The following is a 17,227-nucleotide window of genomic DNA, read 5'->3' on the forward strand; positions in this document are numbered from 1 at the left end:
ACTATTAAAGGCAAATGAACTGGCAGACTCATCAGCACACCAGACAAAATACTGAGTGTCACTTCTTCCAGCTTTAAATTCAGGGTTGATAAAATAAGTACCAGTTGACTATTGGGGTCAGTGTAATCAACCCTGAAATATCAGACCTTATGTCTATAGTAGAAGGGAAAAGACATTATTATAAGTGTATGTCACGTTTACTGTGTCACAGTTATTGTAACTATGTGTCATCACATTGGTCTGTATGTCACACGGTAACTATGACGATAAATATGGTGTACCTATGGCTCTATATAACAGCAAATCAAAGGAAAATATTTATTTTTCCTTGATAATTTACTTGGTGGATTCTCAAAGGCTGTAAAATCAAAGAATTCAATTGAAAACTTTAAAGAATACCTCCTGTAGCTATATTTATAAATGCTTTATGTGCTTACAACTGCAATAAGTATTGAGTGTATCAGCTATTGTAAACTTTGCGTGCCAGAATATTACCTTATATGTGTTAATTAAATTCAAAATAGTGCTTATTCCATCTGCCATTCCTGCTATTTAATCTCTGATGTTCCTAGTGCAAAGCAAGTGATATTTATCATGTTTCTCCATTTAACAATGTTTAACTGTGTGTGCAGGTGTGGTAAGAAGTTTGTTTGGTAGATGGAAACCGAATGAAACCTGTTTGTGTGTGTGTGCGTGCTTGTGAATCTGTGTTTGTGCATGTGTGTGCTTGTGCATGTGTGTGTGTGTGTGCATGTGTGTGTGTGTGTGTGTGTATGCGTGCGTGTGTCTGTGTCTGTACATGTGTATGCTTGTGCACATGTGTATCTGTGCTTGTGTGTTAATGTCTCCTTGCCTTAACATCACGTGATAGTTGTAAATGAGTGTCACGGTCATGTGAGCAATGTCCTTTTGTTTCTGATATTCTGTGAAAACCCGTCCAGTCAGGAAGAAATATTACCTTACTTGGAAACAGGCAAAGGCCAAAGGCTGGCAATAGGAAGGACATCCAACTAGAGAAAATCTGCTTCATTTCATCTGACTCATGTAAGCATAGAAAAGGGGACATTGAAGTGATGATGATGATATTTAGATATATTGAAAATATTAGGGTAAAAGGGTAAAGACCCTCTTTGATCTTGAATGAACATGGGATTGCACCTAGAACGTTACCCTCCAAGGCATAAGTCCAGGCAAGGTTGTTTATGGAAGACCAGCAGTTGTCCATGCATGCCAGCCGCCCCTCTCTATGCCACCAAGGAAAAGGTAAAGGACAGTACAGCATGGCACCAGTGACATTGCAACTCATTTCTACAGCAGAATGAACAGAAGCAACATGAAATAAAGTCTTGCTCAAGAACACAATGCACTACCTCATAGTTGCAAGACTGACGCTCTAACCACTGAGCCATGTGCATTCACACAGAAAATATTAGTGTGTCAAAATTTGAATAAATGCATCATGCAGCTCACTAGCTTTGCCTATAGGGCACATACATGTGCATGACTGCGTGGGTAAGATGCTCACTTTGCAACTGCAAGGTTTCAGATCTAGTTCCACTTCACAACACCTTGAACAAGGATCTTCTGCTCTAGCCTTGGGTTGACGTTAGCCTTGTAAGTAGATGTAGTAAATGGATGCTTAAAGAAGCCTGTTGTGTGTGTGTGTGTGTGTGTGTGTGTGTGTGTGTGTGTGTGTGTGTGTGTGTGTGTGTGTGTTCCTCTTTATCTTGATATTATGAAATGATTGTAAATGAGCATTACTGTCATACAAGTGATGCTGTTTGTTTAGAGTCTTCTGCAAGAAACCTGTCTGGCTATGGGGGAAATATCACCTTGCTTATAAATAGGAAGGTGTTGGTGACAAGAAGGGCATTTACCCATAGAAAATCTGCCTCAACAAATTTCCATTTGACCCTTTGCAGAGCACAGAAAACTACATGAAATGATAATGGTAAAAGTGTATTTTATGAATAAAGTGTATGGAAGGTTTACAACAGTGAAATACATAAGCAAAAGATCTCATAAAATAAAACACCAAATGCTTTAGACCAAGCCATAAACTGACAATAGTATATTACAAAAACAATATGAACAAAAACCTGCTTATTAACAAAACACCACAAGCATGTAAACTTGATAGCAAGCTACAAATAACCAATATAATGTATAAATTTAATTTGGTATATTGTTCTATAGCAATTGTATCTTGTGTTTTATGGATTTTTTTTGTTCTTTTTACAAGTGTAGCTAACTTTTATATTGTTTCTGTTCTATACTGTATTTTCTGGTACACAAGTCAAATTTTTTTTGGACCAAAATTTATAGCCAAAAAACAAGACAGGTCAACTTGTACACCAAATCAACTTTGGAGGACTGAAAATGCCACGTGAAATGCATCGGGATTTGGAAAGATAGTGAAGTTGTTTGAATACTTACACATTGTTTGCACTTTATGCCACATTGATTTGTATACTTGAAAATGCAGTAGTTTGTGATATTTATGTTCTGTAGGGAAGCATTAGAAATTGAGTATCTTATACAAGATGCAAAACTCTGTGAACTTCTTAAATCACACTGCCATTTCTGCATCCATTTACACATATATGTATATATATTACATATACATACATAAGTGAAGGCACATGGCTTGGTGGTTAGGGCATTCAGCTTACGATCATAAGGTTGTAAGTTCAATCCCCAGCGATGCACTGTGTCCTTGAGCAAGACACTTTATTTCATGTTGTTCCAGTCCACTCAGCTGGCAAAAATGAGTAGTACCAGTATTTCAAGGGGCCAGCTTTGTCACACTCTGTGTCACACAGAATCTCCCAGAGAACTACGTTAAGGGTACTCATGTCTGTGGAGTTCTCAGCCGCTTGCACATTAATTTCACGAGTAAGTTGTTCGGTTGATCATATCACCTGGAACCTTCATGGTCGTAATTGACGGAGTGCTTCTATATGTTTTATTATATACATGTGTGTCTATATATATATATATATATATATATACACTCTCTGAGTGGTTGGCATTAGGAAGGGCATCCAGCTGTAGAAACTCTGCCAAATTAGATTGGAGCCTGGTGTTGCCATCTGGTTTCACCAGTCCTCAGTCAAATCGTCCAACCCATGCTAGCATGGAAAGCGGACGTTAAACGATGATGATGATGATATATATATATATATATATATATATATATATAGTTTTAGGGAAAATAACCAAGTTTCAAGAACTCATCGATGAAAATCCACTATATGACTTCCAAATGATTTTAATTGAGTTTTTACCTGTAATTTTGGATTTTGTCCCTAATATTATTATATATATATATATATTTTCATTTTTTTTTTTCATTTTATCTAGTTTCAGCTCATTAGCTGTGGCCATGCTGGGGCACCGCCATTTGGTGTTGCTACACAATTTTACTTCAGGAATTGAAATTTGGTGCATGAGAGAGTTTGATGCAGCTGCTCTCATCTGCACCTCCTGCCGTGAAGTTGGTTCATCTGGGACACCTGACAGGAAGAGGTCCAGCCTCGTCTTGAAGACACCTACATCCACCACATGCAGGTTTCTCAGGTCCTTCGGGGGAATATTGAAGAGCTGTGGACCTCTATTGCAGTACCTTGTCGTACATCTTGATGGCAAATTTGGAGTCCTTGGCACTATGCAATGGCGTCCAGTTCTTTTATTTGTGTAACTTTCGATGCCAAAGTTTGGGACAATTCCTTCAAGGATCTTCCAGATGTATATTATGGCATATCTTTCTCGTCTATTCTCTAAGGAATAGAGTCTTAATCTCTTGAGTCTTTCCCAATAGCTTATATGCTGCATAGAGGCTATCTTCTTCGTGTAGCTTCGTTGGATTGCCTCAAGTTCTGAGATTAATTTGACACTGGTTGGTGACCATAGCTGAGAGCAATAGTCATTTATATGCATGCATATGCATTTCCCAATCAATTGTTATTGTCTTGTAATGTCCCTAGTTTCCCCTATAGTAAGTTTACCAATATTCTAAAAGCTTATTTATTTGTGGTTTTGTTTTATTATTTCTCTTTGCAGTATCAGCCCAACTCATCCAATCTAAACAGCAAGCCTCTTCAGCTTTTCATGCAGTTGATAAAGAATGCAACATTCTTGTTAACGTTTATACGCACTTTAGAGGCACACCAGTCATTCACAATGCGGGATCGAGTCAAAGTTGCATCTTTGATCTCTGTTACTTTGCAATCAGACATGGTTTACGCCACCAGGTGAGTTCTGGGTTCCATTTTTTCTCTGTTACTTTGCAATCAGACATAGTTTACACCACCAGGTGTGCTCTGGGCCCCATTTTTTTTCTCCTGCCAGGAGGAATTTTTCAACGTATTGCATCGAGCATTTTCAATTATCAAATCTCTGTCTTCGTAGCTCTTCCTCTCTTTTTCTCTCTCCCTGACTCTTCTTCTTCCTTGCTCTTCCCCCTCTCTTTTCCCCTCTCTTTTCCTCCCCCTCTCTTTTCCTCCCCTCTTTCTTCTTCCCCCTCTCTTTTCCTCCCCCTCTTTCTTCTTCCCCCTCTCTTCCTACCCCTTCTCTTTATCCCTCACACTACATTTCCTCTTTTTTTTCCTTCCTCCCACACACTATATTTCCCCCTCCCTCTCTCTACCTCTCTCTCTCTCTCTTCACACAATATTTCCTTCTCTCCCACACTATATTTCCATCTCCCTTTCTTCCTCTCCCTCACTATATTCCGCCCTCTCTCTCTCTCTCTCTCTCTTCCTTCCCTTCTCCCTCACTATATTTCCCCTCCCTTTCTTTCTCCCTCCCTCTTCACCTCACATTATATTCCATCTCCTCCTTCATCCTCACTATATTCTCCTCTCTCTTCATTAATTCTTACATCTATAATATAATTTACATAACGTCCTTCATATTTTAATGTTATGTAATTTTCTTCATGCTGTAATTGCCACTACCAAATGATTTTCTTAAATTATCTAGACTACAAATATAAAATTTTACTGAAAAAGTAACGGTGAGCGTCACTGCACTGCATCTGAATGAGACACAACTAAGCTGAAATTACAATCCTGTGGTTGCTTGTCCTGCATGTTTTATTCATGGATTTATAACACTGCTATTATTTTCGAGAAAACTAAGCATATAATCTTTTACAGAATTACACTAAATAGCATATCTGCATCTCATATATATTTAAAGTGTTTGACTGAGAGACCATGTGCTGTTTGTTTCTCTATAGAAACTTTAGAATAAAGTTCAAGATATATTCTTAACATTTTGGAAATAAAGCTTACTGATGCTTCTGCTCAAAAGTAGATGGACACAACAAGAATAATTGTATTGTTCTGTAAAAATTATTAGCAATCTTAAGATATATGGACACACACACATATATTTATTATTTGTGATGGACACTGTATTAGTTTAAATTAGTGATTTGTATATCCTATTTAAACCATACATACTGTTGCAATCCTTTTTTAAACTGCAGTATTTATCTCAAGAAAGCACCTCTTCAAGATGTATAGTGTTAAAAAACACATATGTATCAGCAGCAGGTGAAAATCACACAGCAGCAGCAGTAACATTGCTAAATTTGGATTTCTGCTTTTTTGAGCTTCATCAGTAGCAAGTATCTATATCTATATATATATATATATATATATATATATAAACACACACACACATACACACACACACACATATGTGTGTATAATGTATATGGTATATGAAGCTACAGGTGAGAAGTTTAGGAGTTCTTAATGCTGCAGGGCAAGAGTTATTTATGGTTATTGCAGCTGGCATCTCACATATAATTATTTGAAATTCACAGGAATGTGAAATTCAAATAAGTGCTAACTGCCTAAAGTGTGTGTGTGTGTGTGATTCAAGAAATTATATTGTAGGACATAGCAGTGAATCTTCAAGGACAGTGGTTTAGCAGCACTCTGCTTGCTCTGCCAAAAAAACTGCACCGATAACCTACCCTACTATCGTAACATGGATGGGAAGACGAGCAGCCATAGTTAAAGAGTTCACGCAGAAGCGTGGCATCTCCCCTCACGTTGATGGATCGTCTGGTGACTGCAGACCAGCACCAGTGACAACAATTCAGAACTACACTGAAAAAAGAATAAATAAATAAATTAAAAACTAACAGTTTCTCTCTGGTTTCAAAAACTAAAAACAAAAACACACAAAGCAACTTCTAATTTCTACTCCAATGCGGGCTTAAATTCTTGAAATAATTCTAAATACTTCAGACATGTAATAGATGATTCGTTAATAGACATCTCAATTTGAAACTTTATTTTCTTATCATTTCAGCATTCTAAAGACATTGCTGGAGGATTTAATAAAGCGTTCCATTGAAGGCAATAATCACCCCAAATTACTGCTCCGAAGGTAAGTAGAGGTGGAAGAGGATGTAATTTAGTTTTGTCCTCCACCTCCTTCTCTGTCTGTCTGTTTTCTCCCCCCTTTCTCTCTCTCTTTCTCTCTCTCTCACTCACTCTTTCTAAAATATTTACATTGTGTGTATATACGTGTGTATTTCTGCTTTAATTGTGTGTACATCTACTTGTTTGTTGCTGTTATTTAATCTTACCACAGCTGTGGCTGTGTGGCTATGAAGCTTGCTTCCTGCCTGTGTGGTTTCATGTTCAGTCCCACTGCATGGCACCTTCTGCTGTAGCTCTGGACCAATAAAAGCCTTGTGAGTGGATTTGGTAGACATAGCTGTAAGAATCCTGTCACACAAGCACACACACAACGTGTGTTATTTCTTTACTACCCGCAAGGGGCTACACACAGAGGGGACAAACAAGGACAGACAAACGGATTAAGTCGATTATATCGACCCCATTGCGTAACTGGTACTTATTTAATCGACCCCGAAAGGATGAAAGGCAAAATCGACCTCGGCGGAATTTGAACTCAGAACGTAGCGGCAGACGAAATACCGCTAAGCATTTCGCCCGGCGTGCTAACGTTTCTGGCAGCTTGCCGTCTTCTGTGTGTGTCCACCCTTATCTTAGCATCATGCGATGTAAATGGTCATTACTGTCATACAAATTAGGTTGTTCATTTCTGAACATCTGTGAAAAACATGTCCTGCAATAGGGAAATATTACTTTGTTCAAAAACAGTTGAGTGTTTGTGACACGAAAGGCACCAGGCTACAGAAAATCTGCAGAAAATCCTCGACAAATTGTGTCCAATCCAGGCAAGCATGGAAAAGCAAATATACATCATCCTGCAGTTGGACCTTTGGCATTATGGGGAAGAGTGACCACTTGGTTTCTGCTTGTTAGGTTCATCAGTAGTAAATATCCTCATCACCACATGTAGTTAGATGTAGTTAGATAGTGCTGTTTAACTAGCTGATGTAGTTAAACAGTGATAAGATCACTGATGTTGCATTTAGCTGGCAGGCTGAATGAAAATTCATTATTAGTGACGGAAATAGTAAGAATTCAAAATTTGCAATCTGTATATATATATATTTTAAGTGTACATATTATTGAAAGCCTTCTAAACTGCAGTATTCGTTTTGAGAAAGTATCTCTTATGGATGTAAAAGAATTATTTAGTAAAACAACTTTGTCATTATTAAACTGATAAAGGTAGTGAGTTGGCAGAACCATTAACACTCCAAACAAATGCTTGGTAGCATTTCATCCATCTTTGTGTTTTGAGTCCCAATTCTACCAAGGATAACTTTGCTTTTCGTCCTTTTGGGGTCAATAAAATAAGCACCACTCAAGTATTGGGATCAGTGCAACTGACTTCCTCTCCTCTCAAAAACTGCTGGCCCTGTGTCAAAATTTGAAACCATTAAACAGGAGTGGCTGCGTGGTAAGAAGCTTGCTTCCCAATCACATGGATGCAGGTTCAGTCCCACTACATAGCACCTTGGGCGAGTGTCTTCTACAATAGCCTCAGGCCGACTAAAGCCTTGTGAGTGGATTTGGTAGACGGAAACTGAAAAGAAGCCTGTTGTATATGTGTGTGTGTGTCTGTGTTTGTCCCCCCCCCCTCCATCACTTGGCAACCAATGTTGGTGTGTTTACATCCCTGTAACTTAGCAGTTCAGCAAAACAGATCAATAGAATAAGTACTAGGCTTACAACGAATAAGTCCTGGAATCGATTTGTTCGACTAAAGGTGGTGCCCCAGCATGGCCACAGTCAAATGACTGAAACAAGTAAAAGAATTAAGCTAATTAGAGCATTGATTAACATGAAATTTTTATGAAAAGATTTAATTTAGATGACTTTAAAACAGGTCATTAGTATTATAAATCCTAGCAAAAACTTTGGGAAGATTGGTATCAAGAGAATTAAGTCTTGTAGAATATTAAAGAGATGGAAAAAGAGAGAGAGATGTTGCAGGTGAAAGGTGTCAATTATTAGCTAAATGTGTTCTTTAGAATGGTAACTAATTGATTCTCTTTACCATTTATTTTTCAGGACTGAATCAGTAGCAGAAAAAATGCTTAGCAATTGGTTTACATTTTTACTTTATCGGTTCCTCCAGGTAAGTCTGACACCAAATTAGGTTGTACTTCTTTTTTTCTTATTTTTTCCTTGTCTTCTTCTACTTCTTTTTATTTTCTTCTTTTTCTCATTATTATTATCATCATCATTGTTCAAGGCAGCAAGCTGACAGAATCATTAGCGTAATCAGGCTTAGCGGCATTTTGTCCGTCTGTCTGATCTGAGCTTAAATTCTGTAAAGGCTGACTTTACTTTCCATCGTTTTGGAGTTGATAAAATAAATATCATTTGAACTTTGAACTCAATGTAATCGACTAATCCCCACCCCCAAAATTTGAACCATTATTATTATTATTATTATTATTATTATTATTAAGGCGGTGAGCTGGCAGAATCGTTAGTATGCCAAGCAAAGTGCTTAGCGGTATTTCGCTTATTGCTACGTTCTGAATTCAAATTCCACTGACGTCAACTTTGCCTTTCATCCTCTCAGGGTCAATAGATTAATACCAGTGAAACACTGGGTGGGGTCGATGTAATCAACTTGTCCCCTCCCCAAAAAATTTCACACCTTGTGCCTATAGTAGAAAGGATTATTTATTATTATTAAGGCAAGCTAGCGGGATCGTTAGCACACTGGGCAAAGTGCTTAGCAGCCTTTCATCCTTTCAGGGTTGATAAAATAAGTACCAGTTGCACTCTGGAGTCGATGTAATCAATTAACCGTCTTACCCAAAATTGCTGGCCTTGTGCCTAAATTTGAAACTATCATTATTATCATTGTTGTTGTAATTAACATTGGTAGTAGTATTAGTAGTTTGGTAAGGCAGTGAGCTGGCAGAATTGTTAGCACACCGGTCAAAACACCTAGCACCATGTTCTGAGTTCAAATTCTGCCAAGAACAACTTCACTTTCCGTCCTTTCAGGGATGATGAAATAAGTACTAGTCAGGTACTGTGGGTGATGCAATGGTCTGGCCTCCTCTCCCAAAATTTCAGGCCTTGTGCCAATAGTAGACAGGATTACTACCACCAGCACTACTACGACTACTACTACTACTGATGTTATTATGTCTGGATTTCATAAACTGAAATGCTTTTTGTTAAAACTTGTGCTGCCTATATTTCCTATAAGTGACAGTTTTGTTATCTCTCAACTGTTCCGCCACACACATGTGCATGCACACACACACACACACACACACACACACGTTCATTCATTCAGTCAAATACAAACCAATGAAGCTTCTGTATTGTTTCTTGAGCTTCTGAAATTAGCAACAAATCTCCCTCAAATCACACAATTTGCAACTTTAAAAAATAAAAGAGATAAATCAGGAAGAACACGTTGAGAAATCTGAAGAGATAAACTTTAAAATGATGGACACACAAAGCTATTGTCTTTTTGAGGATAATGAATCTCAAGGCAAGTGATGAAGTTATAAATGATATCTTAAAGGGTTTTTCAACCCAATAATTACATGATATTTATAGTGTACTCAAGAAGACCCATCCTACACAACAGAGGTGTTAAGACTGCTCCCCCTGATGAAGAGGATTGGCCTACAAAAGTCCTGTGCCATGTAGAAAGCACTCATGCTGGTGGCTTGTAATAGTGCTCGTGCGACACCGTGTTCAAAGAACCCAGCACACAATGTAAAGTGGTTGGCATTAGGAAGGACATCCAACTATAGAAACCAAGCCAAATCAGACAGGAATTTAATGCAGCTCTCTAGCTTGCCAGCTCCGGTCAAACCGTCCAACTCATGCTAGCATGGAAAACAGACATTAAAGGAGGAGGAAGATGATAATGATGAACAACAAAATTATTTCACATTCTTTTAGACGTTTATAAATTCTTATGTCAATATATCTATATATATATATATACACACACACACACACACACATTCACACACACATGGTGGACTTCCAAAGTTTCCATCTACTTAATTCACTCACAAGACACTGGTCGGGCCAGGGCTGTAGTAAAAGACACTTGCCCAAGATGCCATGGTGTGAGACTGAACCTGGAATTGCATGGTTACCTAGCAAGCTTCTTAACCACACAGTAATTCTTGCGCCTACACAACCATTCTTTTTTTATTATTTTCTCCCCCAATTTCTACAACTACAACATTGAAAATGAAAGGTGTCAAGTATGTCAACTAAACAACACAGCATGCAGATATTTTCACACGCTTACATAGTTAGACAACACACATACAGTACATGTACACATTCACCAATATCAATTATCTAAAATCAGTCTGCTATATTTAGACTGACACTTGAGTTTTTAATGTCCAAACAAAGTTGTCCTGGACAATTCTCTGCTAATGTCAGTAGCGACCTCCTGCCTTTCATAGCTTTCAATGAAATTCCTTTCAGTGATGCTGGTTGGTCAACAGAAGGGTCAGTCAAGGTTAATGTAATGCTATTCTCCTTCTCCAAGACTTTTTAAGTGGTTACCTAAAAAGAAAAAGGTGTTCAGATGGATAGAACAGACAGGATGTTTCATGATGTTGCTGTTGTTTTTTTTCTTCTCCGCTGTCTCATTTTTATTATTTGTCTCATGTCATCCAACCCATCCACTCCTCCTACCACCTAAATTCACAGCTGGGTGACTGGGAGATTGTGATTATTCATATATATCATCATCATCATCATCATCATCATCATTTAACGTCCGCTTTCTTTGCTAGCATGAGTTGGACATGAGCTAGCATGGGTTATATATATTTATAAAGTGTTGGTGCATGGTAAGAAGTTTACTTCCCAACCTCATTGGTTATGGGTTCAATCCCCCTATATTGCATCTTGGGCGGGCTGGTGTCTTTTTAATATAGCCCCAGGCCAAACAAAGCTTTGTGAGAGGATATGGTAGACAGAAACTGAAAGAAACCTGTCTTTATACACACACACACACATATATATATATATATATAGCCCACTCTGCTGAGTGGTTGGTGTTAGGAAGGGCATCCAGCCGTAAAAACCATGCCAAAACAGACACAGAAGCATGGTGCAGGCTCCTGCCTGGTCAGTTCCGGCCAAACTGCCCAACCCATGCCAGCATGGAAGGAGGACATTAAACGATGATGATGATGATGATATCTATAGTCAAATCAAATAAATGAACATTAAAAATAACAAACAACAAAAGGATGTGCACATAGAATGTATTAGTCTGACGCTCAATAAGAAGAGAGAGTTTTTGACGTTTTGAGCATAGTTCTTTGTCGGAAAAGAAAATGGAAAAGTCCAAAGAAGGAAAAAAAAGAACAACAGCACATGTGGTTACATATATATATATGAGTGAGTGGACATACAAACGAAAAGGGCCACTCAACACATGTAGTAGGAGTTGCTTGTATTATTTAAAACAGTTTGGCTTCAAGTGAAAATAACAATTGACCCACCTTGACCAATAGTGGCCCATTTTTGGTAGCCATCTTGGACTTCCTGTATTTCTTCATTTGGTAACCTAAAGCCAGTAGGAGATGGGCTTCTGAAAGAGTTGAAGGCCCACAAAATTTTGAGTCACACAGAGCCGAATTAAGATGTTTTTAATTATATATATATATATATATATATATATATATATATATATATATATATATATATATATCAAAATAAGCAACAGGGATATCTAGAGGTAATACTGTACAATTGTTTCATGCAACTCCATTTAATTGAACAATGCAATCATTACATCAATTTAAAATGCAGAGCAATCCTCAGCTGCACAAAGACATAGAATTTAATTAAATTAGAACAGATGGACACATTAGTATTTGTATATATATATATATATATATATATATATATATATAAAACAACCAGTAGTGGTTTACTCTTTTTACTCTTTTACTTGTTTCAGTCATTTGGCTGCGGCCATGCTGGAGCACCACCTTTAGTCGAGCAAATCGACCCCAGGACTTATTCTTTGGAAGCCTAGTACTTATTCTATTGGTCTCTTTTGCTGAACCGCTAAGTTACGGGGACGTAAACACACCAGCATCAGTTGTCAAGCGATGTTGAGGGTACAAACACAGACACAAACATATACACACACACATATATATATATACATATATATGACAGGCTTCTTTCAGTTTCCGTCTACCAAATCCACTCACAAGGCTTTGGTCGACCCGAGGCTATAGTAGAAGATACTTGCCCAAGGTGCCACGCAGTGGAAATGAACCCGGAACCATGTGGTTGGTAGGCAAGCTACTTACCACACAGCCACTCCTGCGCCTTTGTTTATTTCCTCATGACATTGTGGTTTGACAAAAGAAAACAGTAGAATAAATATCAGGCTTTAAGAAATAAATTAGTGCTAGAGTCAATTTGTTTGATTAAACCCTTCAAGGCTACAGTTGGATGACTAAAACAAGTAAAAGATGGAAAAAAAAAAAAGCATACACATGGCTCTTAGATCATTGTTAACTCTGAAGAATCTTTGGAAAGATGCTTCTGTTCAAATACAGCTTCTCTTGCTTTCTTACATTTCTAGTTCCTTCATTTCATACTCATTTAAGTTGGCTGATTTTCATGAAATTTCTCTGTGTCATGTTTTTTTGTGGCCTGAATTGGTTTCAGTTGATCACAATTATGGAAGTGAGATCAACTGAACAAATGATATTTTTAGTGATGTACCATCTTAGCTGAAACTGTAAGTCTTTTTCATATGCCTTGTTGGACCTCCTGAAATTTGGCACACACTTGTATATTTTATATATCTTGTCAAGCTGTCCAACCCATTCCAAGAACAGGAAATGGACATTAAGTGATGATGGTACACACATACATGACAATTTTCTCTTAATTTCCATCGACCAAATTCACTCACAGTGCTTTGATTGGCCTGAGATTATAGTAGAAGACATTTGCCCAATGTGCCATGAAGTGGGATGGAACCTAAAGCGACATAGTTGGGAAGCATTCTTCTTAACCACACAGCTATGCCTGTCACACATATGTACACACACACACACACACACACACACACACACACACATATAATGATATGCATGCATGCATATACAGAGATGGAATCATCTTCATAAAATACAAATGCATACAAGTATATACATGTGAACATACATGCACAGTTAAACAGATGCATATTCATGAAGCCAGTATGCATAGGTATGTACATGTGTACACACACATACACACACACACACACACACACACACACACATGCCTGTGTAAATAAACCATGCCGTGCATGTTTGTTGTTCCCACAATCACCACTTCTCTATATACTCAGGTTTCTCCCCCCACTATCTCCATCCTCAGTTTTACTTGACAAGGGAGTCCTTTCAGTGAATATAATTTAAGGATCACCATCTAATCATGATAGAAATGAAAGAGGACACAGTGAAAACACTGGGTGTTGACTTGCATATATTACAAAGAAGTGACACATAGATACACAACACCCTACATCATACAAGTAACACAATATCTACACAACACGTATTTTATGTATTTTGTTTACTGTTATTGTTACGTTTTTGATTGTGTTTCTGCTGTACTGCATAGTGTTGTTGGCTTTATGTTGTTATTTGGTGTTGTTTTAGTTAACTCTTACAAAACAACAATTAAAAAACAAACGGCAATTTTGTTACTTTTCTTCACTGTAATTTTGACTGTTGTGAATCTTATGTTGTTTTTGTTATGTTTGGCTGTTGCTGTCATTGATGAAATTGTTGTGGTATTGGTTGCAGTAGTGGTGGAAAGGAGTCAGTTTTTAAAGAGTAGTTGTGTTAATTAACAGAATACTAATGAAGGGAAAGCCAAACATTCCCATTGAACTTCCTCCTGGCAGTTACAAACTGTGACGGGGAGAAATAGATGAGAGAAGGGGATTATTTGTAGAACAGTGTAAGTGGATGAAGATGTGAGATGTTGTGATTTACTCTCCCCATCAACTACCCCCCCCCCACCATATACTTCTTGCCTTGATGTCTTAGTTCTGCGTCATATGTCTTAACCTTACTACTCCCATCATCCATCTTATACTCATTCTTCAACTCTTACCCTTTGTCATTTACGTGTATATATATGTGTGTGTATGTGTGTGTGTCGTTATATATTGGGCAGTCATATTTTACCAATAATAAACCCACACACATTGCTTCTATATCACCTCTCATCATTATTATTAGTCAACTAGTTAACCAATTAATCAATTAACTAACAAAGTCCCTGATTAATCGTTCAATTAATCAATCAATCAGTTTGGTTTGTTAGTCTTTTCATCGCCATTTCCTGACCAGAGTAGATCAATTAATTGATTGAACAATTAATAAAGTAGTTAATTGGTTAACTAGTTAACAAATAATAGTAATAATAAGGGATGAAATAGAACCAGTCTGTGTGTTTCCTTATTGATAAAATAACTTTCCTACTCTATAACATGTTTTGACACACATTTTTGTATCAAACATTTTAGCAGAACAAATACATAAATCAAATTCTGTGTGTGTGTGGGGGTGTTTTTTTTTTTTGGGGGGGGGGGGGGTTGCTTTGAGGTATAGCTGTATAATTATGAAGTTCCCTTTCCCAACTATGTGGTTTCAAGTTCAGTCCCACCATGCAGTACCTTGGGCATCTACCTCCTACAGTAGCTCCAGGCACATCAGCACATCAATGCCATGTGTGGGAGTTTGATGGAAACTGAAAGAAGCCTGTCATATATTTAAAAACTCTGTGCATGAATGTTTTACAAAAGGACTGCTTGAGACTCAGACATCTTTTGCACAGATGTGGCAGTGATGGGTGCTTCTAGTAGCAGGTATCCAAAGAGTTACATACAAACCACCGTGATACTTACCTTCGTGCCAATGAGTATTTTACCGTTCTTTGGTTACAGCCAGCCATAGTATGTGGCACATAGGAAACATTAAAAAAATCAAGCAATGCTTCAGCCTAAAGCTTTTTAACCTTTTAGCATTCAGGAGTGACACATGAGGTTTTTCGAGCGAGATCGTTGCCGGTGCCCCTGGACTGGCTCTTGTGCGGGTGGCACATAAAAGACACCGTTTTCGTGCGGGTGACACGTAAAAGCACCCACTACACTCTCTGACTGGTTGGTGTTAGGAAGGGCATCCAGCTGTAGAAACTCTGCCAAATTAGATTGGAGCCTGGTGTTGCCATCCGGTTTCACCAGTCCTCAGTCAAATCGTCCGACCCATGCTAGCATGGAAAGCAGACGTTAAACGATGATGATGATGATGATGATGATGATGATGATTACCCTTTCAAATATAATGCTTACTTATTCACATTCTTTTGAATTAGCCATGTATTATCACACAGCTTTGAGATTTCCATGATGTGATTGGTTACTTTGACATAATAACAGTAAGTATGTGAGGCCAGATCTAGCTGGTTTGAACATAAAATGGTAAAAAGACCCCCTTCGATCATGAATGACCATGGGATTGCACCTAGAAAGTCACCCTCCGAGGCACAATTCCAGGCAAGGTTGTTTATGGAAGACCAGCGGTTTACCCATGCATACCAGCCTCCTCTCCCCACACCAGTGGAAAGCTAAAAGCCAATACAGCTTGGCACCAGTGACATTACAACTCATTCCTACAGCTGAGTGAATGGAACAACAGGAAATAAAGTGTCTTATTCAAGAACACAGCACACAGCCTGGTCTGGAAATCGAACTCACTACCTCATAATTGCGAGCCCAATGCTCTAATCACTGAGCCACATGCCTTCACTTGAACGTAAATCAGGCCCAAATATTGTACCTTGAACATAAAACAGGTGCAATATTTGAACCTGATATGGCCAGATTAAAAGATAAAGGGTTAAAGTGAGGAAAAGCCTTCGACAGGACAAATTTCACTCTCGAAACAATGTTATGAATTCACCCAGAAAGGATTAGTCTACATTATTGGATGCAAATAAATTTACAGATGTTAGATCAGACTTTTCCTTCTGGAGAGATATGTCTAAACAAAAATTAATTGTGTTTCATTCCCATCTGGTTGGATGGTTGTTCTTTTTACTGGGTTCATCCACCCTTTGGTAGGTTTTGCTTTTCATCCTGTGATGTGTCCAATGAAAACTACACTTCTAACCAAGCAGGATTAGTAAAGGTTGCTAGTTTAATTGCCAACAGACTAACCATGTGACAGGTTGTACTGGTTACATATTACAAGTAGCACTGACAGACATATATATGTATTGATATGCGCATATTATATACATGTATGTATACATGTGTTTATGTAGTACATAAATGTATATGCTTGTGTGTGTATATATATATGCATATATATATGAGTATGTATGTAATATGTGTATACATATGTGCATGTATGTATGTACATATGTATATGCAGTATGTGTATATATCCATATATACGTGTGTATATGTATATATATGAATGGATATATACATACACACACATACATAAACTACTTATATGTAATATACATCATGCATGTAAATGTGCACATATACATGCATTTTCATATATATATATATATATATATATATACACATATATATGTGTGTATACATGCATATATATATGTATATATACATACATATGTGTTTGTGTGTGTATACATGCATATATATATATGTATACACATGCGCATATATATATACACATGCACATATATTTATATATAGAGATACATTACGCACATTTAAAAATATTATCATATACATACATATATGCACA

General features: G+C 37.6%; 1 protein-coding gene across 1 annotated transcript in view; it reads left to right on the forward strand.

Moving 5' to 3' along the window:
* Nucleotides 1–17,227, forward strand: part of LOC106878623 (plexin-A2) — a 758,495-nt gene that overhangs the window by 695,414 nt on the left and 45,854 nt on the right. Inside the window, exons 19-21 of the mRNA XM_089351892.1 lie at nucleotides 4,063–4,253; nucleotides 6,331–6,408; nucleotides 8,475–8,541. Of these exons, the coding sequence (XP_089208018.1) occupies nucleotides 4,063–4,253; nucleotides 6,331–6,408; nucleotides 8,475–8,541 (336 nt within the window). The remainder of the gene's footprint in view (nucleotides 1–4,062; nucleotides 4,254–6,330; nucleotides 6,409–8,474; nucleotides 8,542–17,227) is intronic.

The sequence above is a fragment of the Octopus bimaculoides genome, chromosome 5, assembly GCF_046866305.1.
Source record: "Octopus bimaculoides isolate indiv1 chromosome 5, ASM4686630v1, whole genome shotgun sequence".
Taxonomy (NCBI): domain Eukaryota; kingdom Metazoa; phylum Mollusca; class Cephalopoda; order Octopoda; family Octopodidae; genus Octopus; species Octopus bimaculoides.